The 24,205-nt window shown below is 40.7% G+C and overlaps 1 protein-coding gene across 1 annotated transcript in view; it reads left to right on the forward strand.

The window, feature by feature from the left end:
* Positions 1 to 24,205, forward strand: part of pik3c2b (phosphatidylinositol-4-phosphate 3-kinase, catalytic subunit type 2 beta) — a 126,592-nt gene that overhangs the window by 95,773 nt on the left and 6,614 nt on the right. The window contains exons 8-19 of the mRNA XM_048611807.1: positions 394 to 574; positions 1,137 to 1,244; positions 1,800 to 1,892; positions 3,495 to 3,624; positions 6,240 to 6,376; positions 9,053 to 9,222; positions 9,375 to 9,531; positions 9,649 to 9,758; positions 11,432 to 11,633; positions 14,891 to 15,015; positions 15,500 to 15,611; positions 22,918 to 22,999. Of these exons, the coding sequence (XP_048467764.1) occupies positions 394 to 574; positions 1,137 to 1,244; positions 1,800 to 1,892; positions 3,495 to 3,624; positions 6,240 to 6,376; positions 9,053 to 9,222; positions 9,375 to 9,531; positions 9,649 to 9,758; positions 11,432 to 11,633; positions 14,891 to 15,015; positions 15,500 to 15,611; positions 22,918 to 22,999 (1,607 nt within the window). The remainder of the gene's footprint in view (positions 1 to 393; positions 575 to 1,136; positions 1,245 to 1,799; positions 1,893 to 3,494; positions 3,625 to 6,239; positions 6,377 to 9,052; positions 9,223 to 9,374; positions 9,532 to 9,648; positions 9,759 to 11,431; positions 11,634 to 14,890; positions 15,016 to 15,499; positions 15,612 to 22,917; positions 23,000 to 24,205) is intronic.

A 24,205-nucleotide genomic window follows, 5' to 3' on the forward strand; every position in this document is an offset into this window, starting at 1 on the left:
CACACTCTGCTCAACAGGCTCATGCAAGCATTAGTACTCCATAGATCCTCCTCATACCTGACTGTACTTTAACTCACAACCCTCCCATTCCTTTCTCCCTACCTTCTCTTTAAATGTATCAATGTCAATGGTGATGAGTTGCACATTCTAAAGTTTCGCTCGTAAAAGAGGTTCATCTGAATTTGCTTTTGGATTCATTAGTGACTGTCTTCTGTTTGTGCTCTTTATGTTGCTGGTCTTTGCTGCAAGTAGAAATATCTGTTCTGTTAAGCCCATCATAATCTTACAGAAAGCTCTATTAGGTTATCCTCAGACTTCAAATAAAAGCAAAATACTGCAGTATTGCCAGCTGTCTGCTGAGTCATTTTAAGCCGTTTTCTTCTTGATTCTCAGGTTATTGAAGGATGCATTAAATGACTCTCACTTCAGTGCCCGATACCAGCATCTTCTAGGGGCCTTGCTATGCTGTGTTGGAAAGGGCATGAGGGAGGAGTTTGACAAACAGACCAAGCTAACTCACATCCTGGCTAAAATAGCACAAAAAGTCAGAGACATTGCTCCATCTTCGCGACAGGTCAGTAAACAAAAGATTTGTGTGACACCAACTTCCTATCAGGTGAGCCCATGAAGGGTTTATGTGGTACTATCTTCATACCAGATCAAGCATTAGGAAATCAGCAGCTTTAGCGAAATTTAGCCAGTGTTGCAGTATTGCCTCTTTATTATCCTGAGTTGTTGCTATTGGCAGAAACCAATGTATGAAATGGGTCCTGAAATTTGCTCACTTCTGTGGTGCTTCAGTGGGAATAATCTCAGCTGAAGCAAGTTTTAATTAGCCAGAAATGTAGAGGCCAACACCGCAAATCTCTGGGAATTGTATTCAGGTTCTCTATTAAGACTCGTGTCATTCACAGTTCCCTTGGCTCAGTGAAGCATCTTGCTTCTGTTGGCTGCTGCTCCTCTGTTGGAATATCATGAAATGTTTCCACTGACATGATCAGTAATAAAGACACTAGGAGCTCCTTGGGGGTAATGATTTGTTTTATGTTCTGACTGGTGTGAAGTGCTGTGCACTTTCCGAGACTTTACAAACAGAAATTCTGAAGACAATTGGTTGACCTTCCTTTCTGTTACAGACAGTACTCCGGGAAAGCATGGAGGAAGTGCAACAGTTCTTCAATGTTCAGGATCACTGTCGCTTGCCTTTAAACCCAAGTCTTTTAGCCAATGGAGTCAATCCAAGAGTATGTTACATTCTGGAAATGTATTTTAAGTTTGCATGTCTCATATTTTAAGATTATTTTTAACCCTATTTCAACTTGCTACCTAAGCTTCCTTGGAAGCAGATTTGTTTTATTTTATTTGGTCATGGGCAATGACTGTCATTGGAAAGGCCAGTATTTATTGGCCATCCCTAAATGCCTTTAAGGTGGTGGGAAGCCTCCATTATGAATAGCTGTAAGCCCATCCACAGTGCTGTTAGAAAATTAAGAATTTTAGCCTAGTGATAATGAATGGAATGCAATGTATATCCAGGTTGTGTGAATTGGGAAGGAAGTTGAACGCAAGGATGTTTCTTTGTGCATCCCGGACCTGCAATGCTTGGCCTCAACACTGAGGAGGTGCTTGTTATTTAATTTCATTGTCATCGTTAATAGAAACAGCCTTGACTTTGAAATTCTGTCATCCCAAACCAGGAGAATAGCACAGAGGTGGTTGGCAAAGTTTTAAGATTGGGGAGAAAAGTGGGTGCAAAAATAAGTCAAATGCTAATTTTTTTTTGATCTCTGGATCCACAGGCTTGCTCCTTCTTCAATTCCAATGCTGTTCCTCTGAAGATCTCCTTCACCAATGCAGACCCTTTGGGGGAAAACATCAACGTCATTGTTAAAGTACGTTTACTTTAGAATGTGCACCAATTGTAGTAAAAGAAGTTCCCTGTTCTAGAGGCAATCATATCTTTGGCATTGATTACCTTTGTTAACAGGTATTGACATGATGTGAGTTTGTACTTGCAATTGCCCACAAGGATATCTGCCAGTTCTGGTTATGCTATTGGAAAAAGGGTTTGCTATCTACTCTTTCTCTCTCCAGCCCCCTCATGATTTTGAAAACTTCAATCTGATCTCCTCTTAGCCTTCCCTCTAAGGAGAACAGTTCAAGCCCCTCTAATCTATCCTCAATTAAAGTTTGTCATCCCTGCAACCACTCTTGTAAACCTCTCAATGTGGTCACATCCTTCCTATAGTATGATGCCCAGAACAATACACAATACTCCAGCTGAGGTATAACCTATGTCTTATGCGGGGATATAGCAATAAATGGGTTTAGGTTGCCTTTGATTTTTTTGGTAGCGTTTGATCATAGCCACAGAAGGATTTCTGTGGACCCATTTCTATTTGTCCGTTGTCCTGTATTCTATATAGTTATAGTCTTTTACAAAGAAATAGCAAGGTTCTAGAAATACAATCGCAACTGTCAGCAGCTGACTAATCTACCTTATGTTGTATGGTTCTTCTAAGTCATGTACCTCTCTTTACTCGTGACTGTAGAAGAGTTCTCTTAATGTATAGTTTCAAATTATACCAAACAAACCCAATATGAGTTAGCCTAATCCCCGTTGGAAAGTGTTGAAAATGGCCCCTATGTTCTTGGACAGAATATAAAATCCAAGATTTTATGGTATTGTTTTACAGTGCACTTTACAGTCCATCTGTGCTGCAGGTAGGATTGATTTTAGTTTTTCAAGGCCCTGCAACTGGACTGCTTGGCCAACATTCTTCCTTTGGAGATCTGTTTGAAGTAATGAATTAATACTGAGTTCAAGAGTTTGCATAACCTTCTCCCAAAACCAGGAGGAATATAAAGGAGTATTAGGTGAGTGTGAGGATTGGGCTCTGTGTTGAACATCATCCAGTTGCACCCTGATTTCCTCCTCCCACCTTACAATCTGTAGCAACAACCTGTGTATGGAGTCTTTTAATGCAGGGAGGCTGATGTGCTGCAGCTAGCGCATGGTTCTGGCTGATCAAGAAATTCGCCTAATCTGACCTCCTGTTATAAATGTATCAGAATGATTAATCATTCTATTTGGCCTTTTTTTAAATTCATTTGTCAAACATGGGTGTCTCTGGCTGGGCTAGCATTTCTTGCCTGTCCCTAGGTGCTGTTTAGAAGGTTTTGGTGAGCTGCCTTTTTGAACCACTGCGGTCCATATGATGAACACACCTTATATGGCCATATGGTCCTAAGTTATGAATCAGACCCAGAACTTGGGGCTCAATGGTAGAGACACTACTTGTTGCATCGTGAGACAACCTACAGCCCTGTTGGGGCTCAACAGCAACAAATGGTCTTGGACTAGATTGCAGATAAACCTGCCATCATGAATCAAATTGTACTGCATCATGAATTTGTGCCTTCAGGAAAGGAAAGGAGGGAGAAAGTTGGGATCAGTAGTCATGAATTAACCTTTGTATATTGCCATTGTCTAGACTGGAGATGACTTGCGCCAGGACATGTTAACTCTTCAAATGATACGCATCATGAACAAGATCTGGATTCAGGAAGGTTTGGACATGCGTATGATATTCTTCAAGTGTACCTCAACAGGATGGGGGCGAGGTACTTTTAAACTTTATAGTTGCTTTTTGAATAGCAGTATGAATGAGAACATGCTCTTGTGTTCAGAAATAATTGTTAAAGTTGAGAAAGGTTACCAGACTTGTCGTGACTTTCCTCATTCAAATGAATTTGAATTTGCTTCTTATAGATGCTGGCAACATTAAAAAAAACTGAACCTAAATTGAAATACCTAAAATACTGAATGGAAAATAAGAAAAATACCAGTTCTTTGGAGAGGATTTTAACCTAACCTGTCCATATGGAAACTGATGGACTCAGGCGGACTGCTGGTTTTGCATCCATTCTGATTTTGATCTCCAGTGAATATTGTGCAGATGTAAATTCAGTATTTCACCTGCTCTCCTAATTGCCAAATTAGCAGCGCACCTAGCATTTTCACAAAGCTGATTGAGTTTATTAACAGGTCAATTAACCCAATCATAGATATTTTCTAATCAACTTGTTCAGAGATGTTATGTCATACCTCTGGAACAGCTGGAACTTTAACCCAGGCCTCCTGGCTCAGAGGTAGGGCCACTAGCACTATACCACAAGAGACAACTTATCCCTATTTATAAAGCTGCACTCAACAATAATGTAGTTAGTGTGGCTGAGCAGGTAGGAGTGGGAAGGTTGATTCTTTCTTGATTATTTAAACTATTTTGTTGGAAAATCTGGGAAGAAAGGAGGCACACAATCCAGGTGGTGTCATGTGCACATAGGTGGCATCTTCTCGCAAGATGTTACCCTCTTCCTCTGAATGCAACACCCCTCCCACCAAACTTTTACAACTCCCACCTGGCCCCCCAAACCTGTCTCCTTGATCTCTCCCCATCTCGAGTCCCTGGCGTGGCTCTGTCCTGTTGCTACGTTGTCTTCACGTCGGAGATTTCTTCAATCCCAGCAGTGCTACTACTAACTGTGATGCTGCTGGAGTTCCTGGGCCCTCTGATTTCTCCCACTGATTGGCGTGGGTCTCACTGTTTGCTCACTTATGTTGCTGGCAGTGTATTAGTGCTGTGGCTTATTTTATTAAAATCAGATACTGATATTTGTAACAAGGCTTGGAGTATGAGCAGTAGTCTTCTCTGCAACCCACCCCTTCACACACTCATGCATGCGCACGCACATACACACCCTCCTTGGAATCAGCCCTGAGGCTTCGCCTGGACAGAGTTTGTCAGCAGTTGATGGATTTTAATCCAAAGGTGGACAATGTCTGAGGTAACCATGATCATTTCCTCACTGTGTCTCCATACGATTCCTGTAGTATCCATTGAATAATGATACAGAGTCAGATCCTCAATCACATGGGTAGCCCTCACCTCCAGTTTAAGATTGCTTGGCTCAATTGATATTTTTACCAGGACATTGCCGGGTATGGAGGGTTTGAGTTATAAAGAAAGGCTGGATAGGCTGGGTCTTTTTCCATTGGAGCATAGGAGGTTGAGAGGCAACCTTATGGAAGTTTACAAAATAATGAAGGACATAAATAGGGTTGATGGTAGTTGTCTTTTCCCTAGGATCAGGGCTTTTCAAGACTAAGGAGTGCATTTTTAAGGTGACAAGACAGAGATTTAAAAAAAGACATGTAGGGCAAATTTTTACACACAGGGTGGTTTGCATGTGGAATGAACTTCCTGAGGAAGTAGCGGATGTGGATACAATTACAATGTTTAAAAGATGTTTGGAAAAGTACATGAAAAGAAAAGATTTGGAGGGATATGGATCTGGAGCAGGCAGGTGGAACTAGTTTAGTTTAGGATTGTGTTCGGCATGGGCTGTTTGGACTGAAGGGTCTGTTTCTGTGCTGTATGACTCTATGACAGTGATCCGAGTCAGAAAATTTTGGGTTCAAACCCCACTCCACAGACTTGAGCGCATTTTCGGTGCTGTCACCTCGGTAGTATGCTGAGGGAGTCTTGGTTGTGCCATCTTTTAAGTGGTTAAGTCTCTAAGTTGGAAATAAAATCCATGATCCCATGTCAGTATCTTGGAGAAGAGCAGGTGAATTCTCCCTAGTGACCTGGGTAATCAAACAGCCATCAATAAAGTAGATACTTTTGTTGTTATCTCATTGTTATTTCTGGGACCTTGCTGCATGCAATTTAGTTTGTCACGTTTACTACATTGCAACAACGATTATACTTTAAAAATCCTCCATGTGCAGGAAAGCGATTTGGAAAAAACAATGTAGGGCATCCTACATTTGTGAAAGGAGCCACATAAATGCAAATCTATTTTCTTTTTTTCAGTTTTTTCTAACTTTGCTGTCCCTCTAAATAGGCAGCCAAGCCAGCAGAGAACTATAATTAAACCTGGAAACAGTTGGTCTGTATAACTCATGGAGCCTGAGTCCATCCTCCATATATTTTTTTGGGATGAGGAATAACTGGATATAGATATAAGTTCAGGCCAAGCAGGAAAGCTGACATGGAATAAAAATATAACTGAAGCATGATCTGTGAAAGTGTTGCAATATACTGATTTACATCAGTTATTTTTGGATTTTAGCTGGTCCCTGATTAATCATCTTACTAAATGTTGTTTCAGTGGTTTAAAGTAACTTGTGTGTGGCACTCCATCCACTCAACCACCACTTGATATTTTAACAGGAATGGTAGAGATGATTCCGAATGCAGAGACCTTGAGGAGAATTCAGGTGGAGCATGGGGTAACAGGATCTTTCAAAGACCATCCGCTGGCAGAATGGTTACAAAAGCATAACCCAAATGAGGAGGAATATGAAAAGGTGAAGAAAAGCAGACAGTTTCATGTTCTTTCTTTGGATCCTGTCCCCTTCCCTCTCCGGATAGGGTAAAGAAGTGAACTGCTTGTACAACCTCATCAGCAACCAGAAGGGGGAGAACTGGGTGGTATAAGGGTTAGGTACAGACCTTTGAGCTCTAAGTAGCTAAATCCAACTCAATTTAAATCGGATGGAAATCTTTTTTCTACTGCCTGCAGAGTACTTGAAACAAGTGATTTTCAACTCAGTTCCTCAATGCTCCAACATGAACCATCTTTATTTAGCATTGCTACTCTGTCACAGCAATGGATGGTTGGTGGAGAGGAAATAAAAAATCCGCACCGATAATACTCTTCCAAGTCTGCGATGCAGGTACATTATTGAAGCAGAGAGGGAATTCCACTCTGCAGCTGCCTAGCCAAGCTATAACTGCAAAGCCAGTACTTGATTATGACAACAGTATTGTGAAATGAACAGAGTCCCATTCCTTTTAATCCTGCATATTGATGATCATTAAAAAAATTGTAAATCACTCTCCAGTTTCTACTCCATTCCTGTGGAAAAGCACCTTACGCACTGCTGCATTATGAGTGGATTAAGAATTGCAGATATGCCTTGAACTCCATTTCCAATCTGGCAATATCAATTAAACCACTGGCCACTTCCATTGTTCCTAAACTGGACAGATCCAGAGATCCCATAACTGTGGGACTATCCAAGTTAAGTTTTTTTTTTGGTGTGGAGGCACTGTCTCTCCACCCAGATTATATGATGTCCTGTTTTGTTTCTGTTTCAGTACGGTTTTATTGAATCATTGAACCCCTACAGTGTGGAAGCAGGCCATTCAGCCCATCGAGTCCACACTGACCCTCTGAAGAGCATCCCACCCCTATCTTATCCTTAATGAATCCATTGTTGATTTTTGGAAAAACCTTCATGATTCACTAATGTCCTTTTAAAGAAGGAAACTGCCATCCTTAGCTGGTCTGGCCTACATGTGACTCCAGACCCAGAGCAATGTGATTGACTCTCAACTGCCCTCTGGGCAATTAGGGATGGGCAATAAATGCTGCCTAGCCAGCGATCCCCTCATCCTGTGAATGAATTAAATTTCATAAAAATCTGGAATTACGAGCTAACCTAATGGCGGTCATGTAACCTGTGTCAATTGTTGTAAATCTTATCTAGTTCACCAATGACCCTTAAGAAAATCTGCCATCCTCATCTGGTCTGGCCTACATGTGACTTTTAGACCCACAGCAATGTGGTTGACTCGTAACTGCCCTCTGGGAAATTATGGATGGGCAATAAATGCTAGCCTACCCAGAGATGCCTGCATCCCATAAAACCAAAAACAGGCACTTGTACTCTGGAAGGTAGTTCCTCTTTTCTCTGGATTGGCTGGAGAGGTCACAGCTTTCGTCTGTGGTACAATTAATCAGCTACTATGTGAGCTGACACATTGACTTCCACTTGCAGAAGTTAATGATGCGCGTGGACACTGGAGGTCTGCACAGTGGGGGGAAATACATTAGGGGAACATTGTACATGACCCTTAGGAAAACAACTTCCTTGTCAAAGTATAGTTCTTGCTCGCAGTCGCGTGCTGTCACCCACCAGGTGCAGGTAGGTAATCCCTGACAATCCCTTTTCCTTGCTCAAGAAATAAAGGGTTTTAGTTAAACGCAGCAAATTGATGGCTTCTTATGATTTTAAAACCAAAACCCACCGGTGTTGTTTATAGCGTAGGTCCACTCTCGGCAATTTTTTCCATAACAACCTCAGAGATTTCTTCAGATAAAAGCCTCTAAGGTGGACCAAGCATTGTTTGAAAGCACACAAAGATGTAAAAGAACAAACCAAAAATAAACTATATTCAAAATAAAAACTGAAAGAACTGCAGATGCTGTAAATCAACAAAAACAGAAATCCCTTCTAAGGAAGGGTCACTTGACCCAAAACATTAACTCTGATTTCTCTCCACAGATGCTGCCAGACCTGCTGACCTTTTCCAGCAATTTCTGCTTTTGTATAAACTATTTTCAATTCACCTTAAACTGAGAACCAGCCATAACATTTTTAACCCTTAATATCATCCATAATAGAGTTAGTTATGACCAGCACAATGGGTCAAATGTTCCCTTCCTAGCTCATATGATAGCAAGCATTATAGAGATGTATCTGGCTATGGACAATGCCAATTTAAAGTTATTGGAAAAGTATTGTGGAATTTCTATTGAGTCTTAACTGGCATTCTTCTGAAGCTGGCTTGTCTGCGCTCTCCCATGTCTGTTCATACTCTCTTAGACAGTGTGTTTCTGCTCCTCCTGCCATCCTGCTGATTGTGAAACTGCTACAGCTTCCTCATTTTTCACCAGGGCTGTTCCCCAAATACAGCTGCCCCAAATAAATTCAAAAGAAAACTATTGAGATACTTTAAGAGATCATCAGATGCTGCAATAGAGGAAGCAATTGATTAGTGAGCTAGAAAGATGTTTGATTATTGGCATCCACTATGTGATCTTTGGTTGCAAGTACAGGACCATCGTATGCTCTAGATATGTCTCAGATCATAAGCTTCGAGGAGTGGAATAAGAAAGACTGCGGTAGGTTCTACCTGAGGGATTTTTCAATGATAACTCAGATTTGTATTTTCCACTTTTTTCTTCTGTATTCTAGGCTGTGGAAAATTTCATTTATTCTTGCGCAGGCTGCTGTGTTGCCACCTATGTCCTGGGCATATGTGACAGACATAATGACAATATCATGCTGAAGACCAGTGGCCATATGTTCCATATTGATTTCGGCAAATTCCTCGGCCATGCTCAAATGCTAGGCAACTTTAAGAGGTAAGCACGTAAATAGTTTCTTACATTGGACTGTTAGGTACATTAATGATTAGTTTTCCAGTGCAACCTCTAAGACTGAATGCATCATTTAATGCCTGATAGGAAATTGGGCACCAGTTGCATTGTAATGTTCTCGTCTTCTACTTCTGCAGAGATCGAGCTCCATTTGTCTTTACTTCTGACATGGCATATGTAATTAACGGAGGTGACAAACCCTCCAGTCGGTTCCATGATTTTGTTGACCTGTGCTGTCAAGCTTACAATCTCATCCGCAAGCACACAGATCTTTTCCTTAATCTTCTGGGGCTGGTAAGCTAACGTGCACTGCTAATGCATTGACTTTATTTGGGACAGTACTCCATTTGGTTCAAGTCAACTCAATAGCTTGAAGGTGAACAAATAATTGGATCCCTTTTCTTCCCGCAGATGCTTTCCTGTGGAATTCCAGAGCTGTCCGATATCCAAGACCTGAGATATGTTTATGATGCTCTTCGACCTCAGGAGACAGATGCCCACGCTACCACTTACTTCACAAGGTATGATTTCCAAAATAACAAAACAGTGACAGGCAATTGTGTTTTTTGAAAACGTATTCATTATGAAGGTATGGGCATCACTGGAAAAGCCAACCTTATTGCCCATTCCAAATTACCCTTGAGAGTGTGGTGGAGAACCACAGTCTTGAACTGTTGGCAGTCCATGTAGTGAAGGTGCTACCACAGAGCTGTTAAAGTCCAGGCCTTTGACCCAGCAACAGTGAATGAGTGACAGTGTATTTGCAGGTGAGGATAATGTGTGGCTTGAGGTGGTGGTGTTCCCATCTGCCTGCCTCTGGCCTTCATAAGGTGGTAGAATTCGTAGATTTCAAGAAGTCCTGTTGACAAGTTGTGGCATTGGATTTTGTAGTTGAAGCCCAGTACAACCGTGTTGCATCAGTGCTGGAGAGGTGTTCTTCATGGTTAATGGTATGCCACGCACCTGATTTATTGATGTATTTATTGTCACGTGTACTGATATACAGTGAAAAGCTTTGTTTAATGAGCAGTACAGGCAGATCATAGTAAGCAAAGAATGTACAGATCAAAAAAGATTTAGAGGCATATGGATTACTTTGCACAGGGCGTGCACTCGGCATGATGAACGTTAGCAAGGTGAATCATTATTTGAGTTTAGCGAGTCCATTCATCAGTCTGATAATGGCCGGAAAGAAGCTGTTCCTGAACCTGTTGATGCGTGTGTTCAGACTTCTGTATCTTCTGCCCGATGGAAGAGGTTGTAGGAGATCATTACCAGGGTGCGAAGTGTCTTTGATGATGTTGGCAGCCTTTCCGTGGCAACGAGCCGTGTAAATGGAGCCCATAGATGGAAGGTTTGCTTTTGTGATGGTCTGGGCTGTGCACACCACCTTCTGTAGTTTCTTACAGTCCTGGACTTTCTTGTCTGCATGGCATCACCTGAGTGTTCTCAGAGCTGCACTCATCCAGGAAACTGGATGGAACTTGTGTGATGCTAACATTACAGCAGTGTATATTCTGTGATCATTACCAACTTCTCTGCTGCTGGTCTTGATAGGGTTTGGCCTAAACAATGTTGAGCAACTGACTTTAGGGAATGTATAAAAACTATGGGTAAGAAAGTTTCTAAACTGATACCAAGGATGAGTTGCTACATGTGTGAAGAGACAATAGATGACTCTTCATTTGAGCAAATTAAGAAGATGCCTAAATGGAAGAAATAAAACCATTGCAATTGTTACAATGCAGTAAGTAAAAGAAATTGAGCAAATGCCATTACCAGAATGAAGAGGGGAGAGATTAAGACAATTTATTTTAAGAAATGATGTGGAGGTGTCAGTGTTGGACTCCGAAAGCTTTTGATTTCAAATAAACTTGTTGGTCTATAACCTGGTGTTGTGTGACTTCTGACTTTTTTTTAAGAGAGTTATCGATAAATGAAAGCAATAGAGGATGTAGAGTCCATATAAAAGTTCAGTGTCCATTGCTATAATTGCTGCCTGGTGACCGTGATGCATTTGGCAAAAGATGATCTGTTTTAGGAAAGCTAAATAAACAAATGAGTGAGAAAGAATAGGCAGTTATATTGATTAGAAGAGGCTTATGTGGAAAATGAGCACCAGCATTGACCAGTTAGACTGAATGGTTTGTTTCTGTGCTGTGAATTCTCAATTGAAACTTTGCCTAATTTACAGGCTGATTGAATCTAGTCTGGGCAGCGTGGCGACCAAACTCAACTTCTTCCTTCACAATTTGGCCCAAATGAAGTTTTCTGGGGTTGATGACCATCCCACACTCTCCTATGCTCCTAAAACATACACGATAAAGACCGATGGGAAAATCAAGAAAGTGTTTGTGTGTCGTCATCAGAAAATATTCAACCCTAATAAAGGATATGTAAGTAAATTCCCTGTACCGGTTTCTGTTCTTCTCACCCTTCTACGCACTTATTTATGTACACAGCTTTGATCTGCCCCTTACTGTGATTGCAAATAGTATGAACAATATGTGTAGACCTCATAATGAGAAAGGCAAAACTTCAGTTAAGCTTTACAGCATGGTTTAAATGGTAAGAACATGATTATCACGTTCCTCAAGTCAGTTCCACCATTCAAGTAGATTCTGACCAATTGTAGCTTAACTCTATTTTAATTCTCTAAAATCCTTACCTAACAAAAGTCTGTCAATCTAAATTTTGACATTTATAGTTGACTCCCCACCCCAAATTCAACAGCTTTTTGGGGAAGAGAGTTGCAGATTTCCTCCACTCTTGGTGTGAGGAGACGTCATGACATCATTCTAGAATCGTCTAGCTCTAATTGAATGAATGAATGAATGATTTTATTGTCACATATATCTATGGAAATGCAGTGAAAAGTGTTTTGTTACCACAACCCAGCATTTTAAGTTGCTAAAGAATAAAAAGAAAATAGTTAAATCGAGTTCATTTCGCCACCTAGTGTCCCAAACATGGCTCCAGGGTTTCTTCAGTGTCTCAAGAAGTCCCCACTCCAGGTACAGCAATAATGATGCTGATGCTCCAGGAGATCCTGGCTCCTCATGCTGTTGCTTTCTTGCTGACACATCACCAAGAGTCCCTTCTCCAGGCCTACCGAAGTCAGGAGTTCCCACCTCGACACCAACACCGCTTCAATCAACAACCTGTCGCTGCCTCCAAAATTCCCTGCTGAATTCCAGGCTTACTGAAGCCAGGATTCCCCGCTCCAGACACTGCCACCGGTGCAGCTGACCCTTTGCCATTGCCGCCAAGAGTCCAGGCTGCGGGCCTACTGCAGCCAGGAGTCCCCACTGCAGGCACTGTGATGTCAGGAAGGCGAAGACGAGAAAAGGAGAGACAGAAAAGGATATAGCTGGTCTGCAGTGAATGGGCTCAGTAGTCCGAACCCTACCTCCCATGCCGGCACAGCCATCTTTTGATGTTTTAAGATTTTTACTTTGCTATAGATTTTCCCACCAGAAGAAATAGTTTCTTGCAATCTACCATATCTATTCTTAATTATCTTGACCAGCACAACAGATTACTCTTTAGACTTAGTACTCAAGGGAATACAATATTGTATACAACCTGTGCTCCTGTTTTTAATGCTTTTATGCCCTGGTATCATTTTGGTCAATATGTGCTGCATAAAATATCATTGCTGATGTGCAGAACCCACAAGTGAATGTAGTACTCTAAATGGGGTCTGACCAAATTTTTCTATGACTGTAACCTTATTTTGTACTTTAGAGTCTTTGAGATCAACATCAACATTGTTACACTTCCTTTTAAATGTTCCCAGGCTTTCAGAGATTTCTATGCTTGGATCCCTAAATCTGTTTATCCACACTTCCCACCTTCTCGCCATTTAGAAAATACTCTGAACTATCTTCCTTCAGTCCATGGCAAATGACTTCTGGTTGAATTCCATCTGCCATGATGTGTCCACTCACATTTCTTTTGAAACTTTTGCTCCCATTTACATTAGTTATTGTAACACCTAACTTGGTGTTATCAACAGATTTGGTTATTTGACTATTTCTTAACCATTAAACGTCTGAAACAGAAGCAGCCGTAGGCCATTCAGCCCTTCAAACATGTTTCACCAAACAAGTTTGTGCCTGACCTGATATAGACCAAACTTGCAATTTCATGCACAGAGCCCTTGACCCCCTTGTCTAACTTGGTCTTGAATATATTTAATAACCCAGCCTCCATCACTTGCTAAGGGAGAGAATTTGAAACACTAACAACCTTCTAAGAGAAGGTTAAGTCAGGAGATCCCTTATTTTGAAACTGTAACTTCTGTTCCAGATTTCCTCACCTGGTGGGGAGCATCCTCTGCATTCACCCTGTCAAATCCCCTGAGAATATCTATGTCATAAAATGATCATCTTTCATTCTTCTAAATTGCAGTGGATAAAAGTCCAACCTATTCGTCTTTTTCTCATAGGATAAGCCCCTTTATCTCAGTTTTCAGTTTAGTGAACCTTCTGTGAACTTCATCCTCCTTTAGAAGGTAACCAAAACTCCACACTATACTTTAGGTGAGGTCTCATCAATGTACTGTACCGTATAGCAAGATTTCCTTACATTTATACTCCATTCCCTCCTTTTGCTTAATTTAGAAATAATATGAAATGCCTTAAATATGTTTTCCTGGGAACACCACAAATCAAAATCTACCACCTGCAGTAGATTGTACTATCCCAATACATTGTCCGTTATGTCTTTACTTGCTCATAATGTGTTTGATCAAAACACACAACCACCTTCTTCTGTCTACAATCTCAATCAGAGACAACAGTTTTCTTTTGTTTGTGAGATTGTCAGCATTCAAAACTGTTTAGATCTAGCTTGTTATGAAGGCTGTATCAATCTATGAAGTGTTAATCTTTGCAAACCCGTTGAAAGTGGGAAATGGGAAAATTTGTAAAATGGTATGTTTGAACCCATTCTGAATATCTTAAAATCTACTTAAAATATCAAAATTAATACCTGTGACAGGAAAGGCTTCAGTTAGCACAATTACTCTTTTGTTGCTACTACCACTTGCTCAGTTTTCAACTATATTTTAACCTCCGGACTTGGAATTTAGACTTGGCACCCATCTAGGAATTAACTCTCGCATGTAGTAGCTTTCCATTGGAAAGTATACGACTGACTCTGAAAACCAGAAATTTGTAAAGCAAACTGTAAAGATATTTCTTGGCTCCCCTGTGGATTGATTTACTTTGCCAAACAAAAATGAGTATTTGTACCATCTGTCCTTTGTTGCTCTTGAGAACTTTTCTTCACTTGCAAATAACTCTCTATTTTCAAACTTTGAAATTGTGCAGCCAGGAGAGGTTGCGAATATTTCACATGTTCTCTTGATGCATTTTTGCGATGACTAAAAGCTAATTGTTTGTCCTGTCAATTCAGCACATGCATAAGAATGTGACAACAAAAACAGAAATTGCTGGAAAATCTCAGCATCTGTGAAGAGAAATCAGAGTTAACCTTTCAGGTCTAGAGACCTTTTTTAATAGGATGCTACCATTGATTAAATGGAGAGCTGAGTCACCTTTTGGATTCTACTGTTATTGTCACAAACACAGGTTTTGAAGTGTTGGAGGAAAAGCTTGTAACTGTGTTCATATTCCATAATCCACAGGCCTATGTTGTGAAAGTTGAGCGGGAGGGACAGCATGATGCTGCATTCATACTGAGGACCTTTGAAGAATTTAATGAACTACACAATAAACTCCGGCTACTTTTCCCTTCATCCAAATTGCCAAGGTAGGACATTAGAAGGATTCTTAGGGGTGTTGTGAAAAAATGTCTGCCGTTCACTGTGGACACTTGTCTGTTCTAAATCATTCGCTGAGAAACGGAAAAGGTAGAAATTAAATATTAAAGCTGACATTTAATTTGGATAAAAATATATTGTTATATGCATGCTCAGAAATTAAAGATCTGACAACATCGCTAGTTATGTCACACACCATTGAAGTCTCAAAATGTTCCTGAAAATGCAGTTTTTTGAAGTGCAGCAACTGTTATCTCCTCAAATCCAGGACTAAATAATCTTTGAATCGATAGAAAATACTAGGAATATACAGCACCTGGAAAAATAAACAAGTCTTTTTGTTTCTTAAACAAATGAAATTTTTGAATTAGCATGCCTCGAGCATTTCTTATGAAGGTTTAAGAAATTTTCTGAAATTCTCTTTACCTTTGTGAAACCAAGACATTAACTCACCAAATTTGATTCTGCCTCTAGCTTCCCAAGCAGGTTTGTGCTTGGCCGAGGAGAGGCGATGGCTGACAGACGCAAAGAGGAGCTGGATGGTTATATCTGGCACTTAATCCACTCTCCTCCTGAAGTGGCTGAGGTGAGATTGTCCTTTCCAATCAGCAAATAGCAGAAACAAACAAGTCGATATTAATTTGTGTTTGTGGCTGTAAATATTTATGTGCACACGTTGATATCTGATATGAGGGAGAGTGAAGGTGGTGGACAATGGATTGAGGGACACAGTCATTAGGGTCAAGGGTCAACTGAGATACGGAAGGTTCAAGGAGGCTGCATAGGGAAGGTAGAGCATCAACCTGGATGGGGAGGCGACAAGCAGGAAGATAAAGAAGGAATAGGGAGCTAATGAGCAGGTTCAAGGAGGTTTATGAGATCAGTTTGAGAGTGTTTGGGAAGTTGGAAATACGATAAGAGATTGGAAATAATTTTGAGGGCGGCATGGTGGTTTAGTGGTGAGCACTGCTCCCTCGGGCGACTGTCTGTTTGGAGTTTGCACGTTCTCCTGTGGATTTCCTCTGGGTGCCCCAGTTTCCTCCCACAATGCAAAAATGTGCAGGTTAGATGGATTGGCCATGCTAAATTGCCCACAGTGTACAGGAATGTGCAGGTTATGTGGGTTAGCCATGGGAAATGTAGGGTTACAGAGTAGGATAGGGGTATGAGGCTGGGCGGGATGCTGTTTGGAAGGTAAGTGTGGACTCGATCGGCCGAATGGCCTCTTTCCACACTGTGGAGATTCTATGATTCTGTGTGTGGGAGAGAGAATTCAAGTTTTAGATCATCAGAGAAAGGCTGAAAAATCAAAGAAATGGGTTACATTGCTGAATACATGGATGCAAGTGATATAACTGTGGAAAGCAAGGAGGAAAAACGAAGTGTATGCAAAGGTTAGGAAGAGGATTTTTAAATAATAACACTGCATAATTTGATAATGGTTCATTTTAAGGAAAGATTATTCGTGGACTTATTAAACAATGGGAGTTTATCAGTCAACACAGTGATGAGCTAGTAAAATTATTTAGGTAAAATCAAGGAATAGCTTGCTAAATGGTTAAAAAAAATGCCCTTCTATCAGAATTCTAAATGAAAGAACTCAAGGAGAGGCATTAGTTGTTTAAGATTTCATATTGCTTTCAGGCTTTGTGAATACTTGTTATTCACTTATCGAATTTGCTACACAGAAATTTAGTGATGTAGTTTCTGCAATGTCATCCCCACAGCACTGTCAGATAACACATGCCGTTTCACTTCTCAGAAGTCTTCTGACTCAGCTTATTCGTCTCTTATTGCTGTGTCACCACAGTCAACATGTTTCAATGTTTGCATTTATAAAATGATAGATCTTGACTTTTTGCTTCAGGTTACACTCAGTTTCTCCCCACAATGAAAGAGTGGTGGGATGGGGAAAACACTAGAAAACATCTTCATTAGAAGAAAGAAACTGAAAAATGATTCAATGTAGAATACTTATTGGACAATTGGACAATGTATAAGAGACACATTTTGGCAGAACTTGCACTCATCAAGATGTTCACAAGAGTTCCAACATAAAGGGGAGCAACATTTTATGATGTATGAGAAGAAAGTGCTGATCTACATTGATATTTTTGATCGCAAGATGAAAAGCATTGACAAAAAATGTGTCTTTTTATTCAGCAATACTTGATATAATACCTAATGTACAGATACCTGATACTGGATTCTGAGAGATGGGATGACCAAAGAAAGACTTGTTTATCTTGAGCCTTTTGTAACATCAGCACATTCCAAAGCCAGTTACAGCCAAAGTATGACTGAAGTGTAATCACAGGAATTGCAACAGTCAGTTTGGGCACAGCAAGCTCCCACAAACAGGAGTCTGCTAATAGCCAGATAATCTATTTTAATGATTGGTTCCACGATAAATATTGGCCAAGGCATGAGAGAGAACCCCACTTCCCCAACCCCCACCCCCCCCCCACCCCGTTCAGAAAAGTGTTGTAGGATCTTTAGCACCCAGCTGAGGGGGTAGACAGGGCCTATGTTTAAAATCACTTGCAGAAAATGATCTCACTGACGGAACTGTATTCTATCTGGATGACATGGAGAGTGTCAATTAATTTTTAAAGTGTATAGAGAGAAAAAAAATGCAAGATTTTCTTATGGGAAGGAAGAATAATTTTGAGGAAAGTACAAAGAAGTAAAATAATGAAAACTGAAAGACATCCAATCATAAAAGAGATGTGCGAGGCAAGTTTTTCACACTAAGGGTGGTGAGTGCCTGGAATGCGTTGCCAGAGGAGGTGGTGGAAGCAGACACAATAGCAGCAGTCAAGAAGCACCTGGACGCATACATGAACAGGAAGGGAATAGAGGGATCCTGTAAGTGAAGACAGTTTTAGTACAGAAGGGCAAAATGTGTCATTGCAGGCATGGAGGGCCAGAGGCCTGTTCCTGTGCTGTGTCATTCTTTGCTCTTTGTCATGCCGTGAAGGCCCACTGAGGGTGTGGTTAAAAAGACAGGGACGTGTGACAGGAGAGTATTTGTTGTTTCTAGCTGTGGCAAAGGTGCCGGAGGTTGTATGTGCCTCATTCGGTGGAACTGGAGCCTTTGATAACTCCATCTTGTGGTAGAACTGCACCTGAGAGTGAGTAGCTGCTCACCTTAAAGGGAAATACTGTCAGTATGCCATCTAGAGGCAAGAGAGAAATGGTGCCAGGTCTGTAAAATATACATAATTGTAGATTTGTTTTTACTTTTTACATTAGATATGATATTAGAAATGGTTTGCAACATCCCAGGCAGCAGCATACTATCTACACAATACAGTGGCAGCAGTGTATACTATCTACACAATACACGGCAGTAACTCACAAAAGTTTCTGCAACATCACTTTCCAAACCATTACCTCTACCGCCCAGAAAAACAAGGTCAACAGATCCATGAGAATGCCAAACTCTGCAAGTTCCCACTCAAGCCACTCACCATCCTGAGTTGGAATTATGTCACTGTTTATTTACTTTTGCTGGATCAAAATCCTCAAGCTTCCTCCCTAACAGCACCCTTGGTGATCCTTCACCATGTGGACTGCAGCAGTTCAAGAAGGCAGCTCACCAGCAACTTCTGCAATATAATCTGGGATGGGCAATAAGTGCTGACCTAGTGAGTGGCACTCATATCCCATGACCAAATTATAAATACATAAATTAAAACATTCTAAGAATATTGAGTACTGCTCAATTATAGCCTGAAACTAACAATTTTCCAAAACACAAAGTTCGCTTAACTCTGGAAACACTAGCATTCTGGCTGACCCAAGCTTCTGTTTACTTAATGACACCTAGCCATTGGAACAGTTCCACTTTAGCAGAATTAGACATAGTTCAATCCATGCTTTAGCAATGCTGACCTTACAAAACTGTACAGCATTCAGTTTATTGTAAGCAGTGCCACAGGGAATCTACTCAAATATGTGTGTTATTTTTCAGTCAAATTTACGGCATCATTCAGGGTGTCAGAGGCATAAAAACTAAGGCATTTTTTGATGTCAAATTGCGTTTAATGATATAAGCTGCCCATAGCCCAAGATTAATTTGAAGGATGTGGCTTATTCAGACTACTATACACACCGTACACAAACAATAACTTTAAAAGGACAGCTCGCTCTTAATATCTACAATTTATACTTACTCAAATAACACTGTTAGATTTCCAGTAAGTACGCTAACTAAACATAGTGGCAACACTGCCATAGAGACACTGGGCCAAACTTTTCGATGTTGAAATGCTGTGGAAGTCCCAACATACAGAAACACCAGAGTATTGCCCAGAAAGCTTCAGCTTCCAATGGACAATCCCTCTGTTCTCCAGTATCCTCCATGAATTTCTCTAGCTGTGAGTTAGATTTGGTGACATAGGCTGGATTCAATGGACTTAACGGAATAAGTACCCTTGGAAATGTTAGATTAAAACCTAATGTAACTCCTGGGTAACCACATATTCTCACCAGATCCTACGACTGCTCACCACAACTATCTCCCCGACCACCTTTTCTCATAACAGAATCAAAACGATAGGGCATGGGAGAAGTACACTCCGCCTGTCTCGGCTCTGTATCAGTTATTCATTTAGTTCCACACCCCAACACATTCCCCTCAGCCCTACATATTTTCACTTTCACTTATGTACGTTCTATGTTGAAGACCATAATTGAATATCCAGCCACTGTTTTGGGCAGTGCTTTCCAACCTGCGCCATAAAGCCAATTTTTGTCATCTGACTCCCCTCCCCTAAGATAAATGCTTTTGCCAATTACCATAGTTTTGTCCTCACCTTGCTAACTCTTCCACTCGTGGAAACAGATTCTCCCTACCCACTATGTCTAGTCCTAACATAATTTTGAAACTCTGTATGGTGGTAAAAAGTGTGTAATTTATATTTATTAACTTTTTTTTACTTAAGATTTCAGACTAGTGGCATATGGGTATTAGTCTATTTTTTGTGGAAAAGAAAGGTTTAATAATTAACCAGGTCAGTCTTTTCAAAGCCATGATTTCAAACCAGTATTTGTCAGAGCCAGAGGGTTGGAGGTCTCCTGGAGAGTTAATGGAAGTGTGTTTATATCATGGGTTTTACAAGAGAAGAAGAAGAAGAAATATCCATTAGCTTAGTGGAATCAGAATGAGCAAGTTTTTAAAAATAAATGTGTTAAAGGTTTCTGGTTTTGGTTTAGAAAGAGACCTGACTGAAGTCATAGAGTTGATACAGCACAGAAAACGACCAGACAGCCAAATCTGATCTAGTACCATTTGCTAGCATTTGGCCCATATCCCTCTTTACCCATCCTATTCATGTACCCATCTAGATGCCTTTTAAATGTTGTAATTGGACCAGCCTCTACTACTTCCTCTGGCAGCTTGTTCCATATATGCACCACCCTCTGCATGAAAAAGTTATCCCTCAGGTCCCTTTTCTAAATCTTTCCTCTCTCACCTTAAACCTATGCCCTCTAGTATTGGACTCCCCCACGTAGGAAAAAGACCTTGACTGTTCACCCTATCCATGCCCCTCATGATTTTATAAACCTCTATAAGGTCACCTCTCAGCCTCTGACGCTCAAGGGGTAAAAAGCTCCAGCCTATTCAGCCTTTTCCTGTAACTCAAATACTCCAGTCCCAGCAACATCCTTGTAAATCTTTTCTGCACCGTCTCAATTTTAACATCCTCCCTATAGAAGGGTGACCAGAATTGTACACAGTATTCTAAAAGTGGCCTCACCAATGTCCTATACAGCCGGAACATGACATTCCAACTCCTATACTCTGTGTTCTGACCAATGAAGGCGAGTGTGCCAAACGCTACCTTCACCACTATGTCTACTTTCAAGGAACTATGCACTTGCACGCCTAGGTCTCTCTCTTTAAGTACTACCCTGGTTTGCCTTACCAAAATGTAACACCTCATTGTTATCAAAATTAAACTCCATCTTCCACTCCTCAGCCCAATGGACTACCTGATCAAGGTCCCATTGTACTATGTGATAACCTTCTTCACTGTCCACTACACAACTTTTTTTGGTGTCATTTGCAAACTTACTAACCATGCCCTTTCTATTCATGTCCAAATCATTTATGTAAATGACAAAAAGTGGTCCCAGCACCCAATTCTTGTGATCCACTGCTGGTCACAGCCCTCCAGTCTGAACAGCAACCCTCCTCTGCCATCCTCTGTCTCCTAAAACCAATTTTGCAACCAATTTGCTAGCTCCCCCTAGATTCCATGTGATCTAATCTTACTAACCAGTCTACCATGTGGGACATTGTGAAAAGCTTTGCTGAAGTCCACATAGACCATGTCTACTGCTCTGCCTTCATCAGTCTTCTTTGTCACGTCTTTAATAAGCTCATTCAAGTTAGTGAGACACAATTTCACACATACAAAGCCGTGTTGATTGTCCCTAATCAGCCCTTGCCTATCCAAATGCATGTAAAGCCTGTCTATCAGAATCCCCTTCAACAACTTACCCAACACTGGTATCAGTCTCACAGGTAAGTAGTTCCCCAGTTTTTCTTCACATCCTTTCTTAAATAATTGCACCACATTAGCTAAGCTCCAGTTTTCCAGCACCTCACCCGTGGCTATCTTTGATACAAATATCTCAGCAAGGGGCCCAGCAATTTCTTCCCTAGCTTCCCACAGGGTTCTGGGCAATACCTGATCAGGTCCCGGGGATTTATCTACTTCTATGTGTTTTTAGATCTCCAGCACCATCTCTTCTGTAATATAAACTCTTTTCAAGACATCACTATTTATTTCCCCAAGTTCCCTAGCTTCCATGTCCTTCTCCATAGTAAATACTGACACAAAAAATTTGTTTAGCATCTCTTAAAATGACGTGGAGGTGGTTTGTACAGCGCAGTTGAGAGAATAGGTTTATTTCTGTAGGGAACTCAGTTGTGAGAGTCAAAGGAAAATGTTTTTCAATTCACAAGACATGAACTGAGGTGAGGTAAAAAAAGCAGTCAAGTCAGATCTTCAGATTGGGAAGGAAATTTTCTCTGGATTTTGATTAACTGTAAGTTGTTTTGTCAGATGTTTGAATACTTTTAAACTGTTATGTGCCAATAGCTTTGTTTTATTCCATTTTTTTTGTTGTTTTGCAGAATAAAATTCTGTTTTATTGTGAAACTAAATCTGCAGCCTTATGTGTTTCTACTTCAGCAAAGAGATCACCATGTTAGATTTTTCATTTATCAAGATCAAACTCCTAAAACCCGAGATGGGTAGCAGATGTATTTCTGAAAAGAGCTGCAACATTTATCTAAAGCCTTACACAAATAAAGGGAAATGAAGACTTGTCACATTACATCTGTATTTTTGCCAGTGGCTTCAGTCAAATTATTCCATTCCTAGTCTCTCAATCCAAGTACAATTTGCATGGTAATGGATGATTGTTCAGATATCACAATAAATACATTCCATTGTCCAGCACAGTGTGAAACAATGTCACTATGACCTGTGGGTTATCAGCTAATTAGAATGCAGCACTGTCACATGTTCCCATCGCAGGAAGTTGCTGCTAAAATGTCATCTTAACGTTAAAACCTGGCCATTCAGGAAAACGTTCACATATGAAAGTAGAGGAAATCACCTCCTCGGAGCACTGGGATTGTTAAAGCAGACAAAGTTAGATATGTTTGGGAGCAGTTGAAGATGAGAGTGTTTTAATAGACAGATATTGTGATGGGAGGTGAAAGGCAGATTCTGAACCCAGTTATCAATTCCCCATGCAGCCCTAATTTTCCCTACATTGTTTCAGCCTGGACAGGTCAGGAAAGCTACCGTTGGACCCAGTGATTACATACGACTTGAATGGAAATAATCATTGTCTTTTTTTCTCCCAAGTGTGATCTGGTCTACACTTTCTTCCATCCACTTCCAAAGGATGACAAGTCCGCAGCTGGAAATACGGCTCCAAAACCAACAGGTGTGTATCCATTTCCATATCATACAGATTTCTTTATTACTCTTGGAGGCTTTAATCTTCCTTTTCTGGTACATAGTGAAACAAAGCAACAGGATGTCAATTACATTGTGACGTAGATAGCTGGCACTCTGAAGCAATGCTGTGGATAAAGGTTTGTGCACATTATCCCCTTGCATTCCATTTCTAAACTGCTAAAGTGCCAATTCTGTGTGTAGCAAGGTACTACCCTACGGTCACACTCAGGCCTGTATCAGAGTGCCATCTTCTCTGTCTTTAAATGGTACAATTATAATGTCAAATCTCCATGTCATGCAGATCCATTAATTTCATTCTTTAGCAACATCAATCACAGCAAAGGCTAGGAATCCCTGTTATCTTTTAATGTGAAGCTTTCACCAACTCCACCCTTTCCCATGAAGGCTTCCTTGTGATGGACCACAAATGTACATCTGACAATGTCTTCTGGTAGATGGAGTAAAGCCTTGACCTGGCTTGTATCCTGTTTCTAAGTTTCTTCATTGGAAATTGGAACATGACATAGCTTAGGACCCAGGAAGATAATGGAACAGCATCCTGGGGATTTATACTTTGATGCGATAAAGGTTAATGGGCAAAGTTTCAGAGTGAATCTGTGACTTAAATCCCAAAGAATGGATGGGTTAGTGAGGCAATGCATTAGAGATTAACGTACAGCCATTTAATGTGGCTGGAAATGGCTTTGTGTGTCTCTTAACTCCCGCATAGCTCTCAGAAGCAGAAGATGGGATTTGTCCCCCGGGAGGGAATTAGCCTTCCAAGATTTAATATCTCCTCATTCGATCTTCCCTCTATTCTTCACATTCCTATCTCTCCATCCTCCTATTGTCCCACAACCCTGAAAGATGTCCAGTGGTGGAGAAATTAGAATCAGGGATGATCAAGAGGTCAGAATTAAAGGACTGCAGACACATTTCAGGGTTGTAGGACTCTAGGAGGATGGAGAGATAGGAATGGAAGGAGGATTGAATGAGGAAATGTTCAATCTGGGAAGGCTGTTCTACTCCTGTGGGACAAATCCCATCTTCTTCTCAGAGCTATGCAGGAGGTATGAGAGACACAAAGCCACTCCCAGCCATATTAAATGGCTTTACGTTATTCTCTAATGCACTGCCTCACTAACCCATTCATTCTTTGAGATTTAATTCACTGCTTCATTCTGAAACTTTG

The sequence above is a fragment of the Rhincodon typus genome, chromosome 25 (assembly GCF_021869965.1).
Source record: "Rhincodon typus isolate 14 chromosome 25, sRhiTyp1.1, whole genome shotgun sequence".
In the NCBI taxonomy this organism is placed as follows: domain Eukaryota; kingdom Metazoa; phylum Chordata; class Chondrichthyes; order Orectolobiformes; family Rhincodontidae; genus Rhincodon; species Rhincodon typus.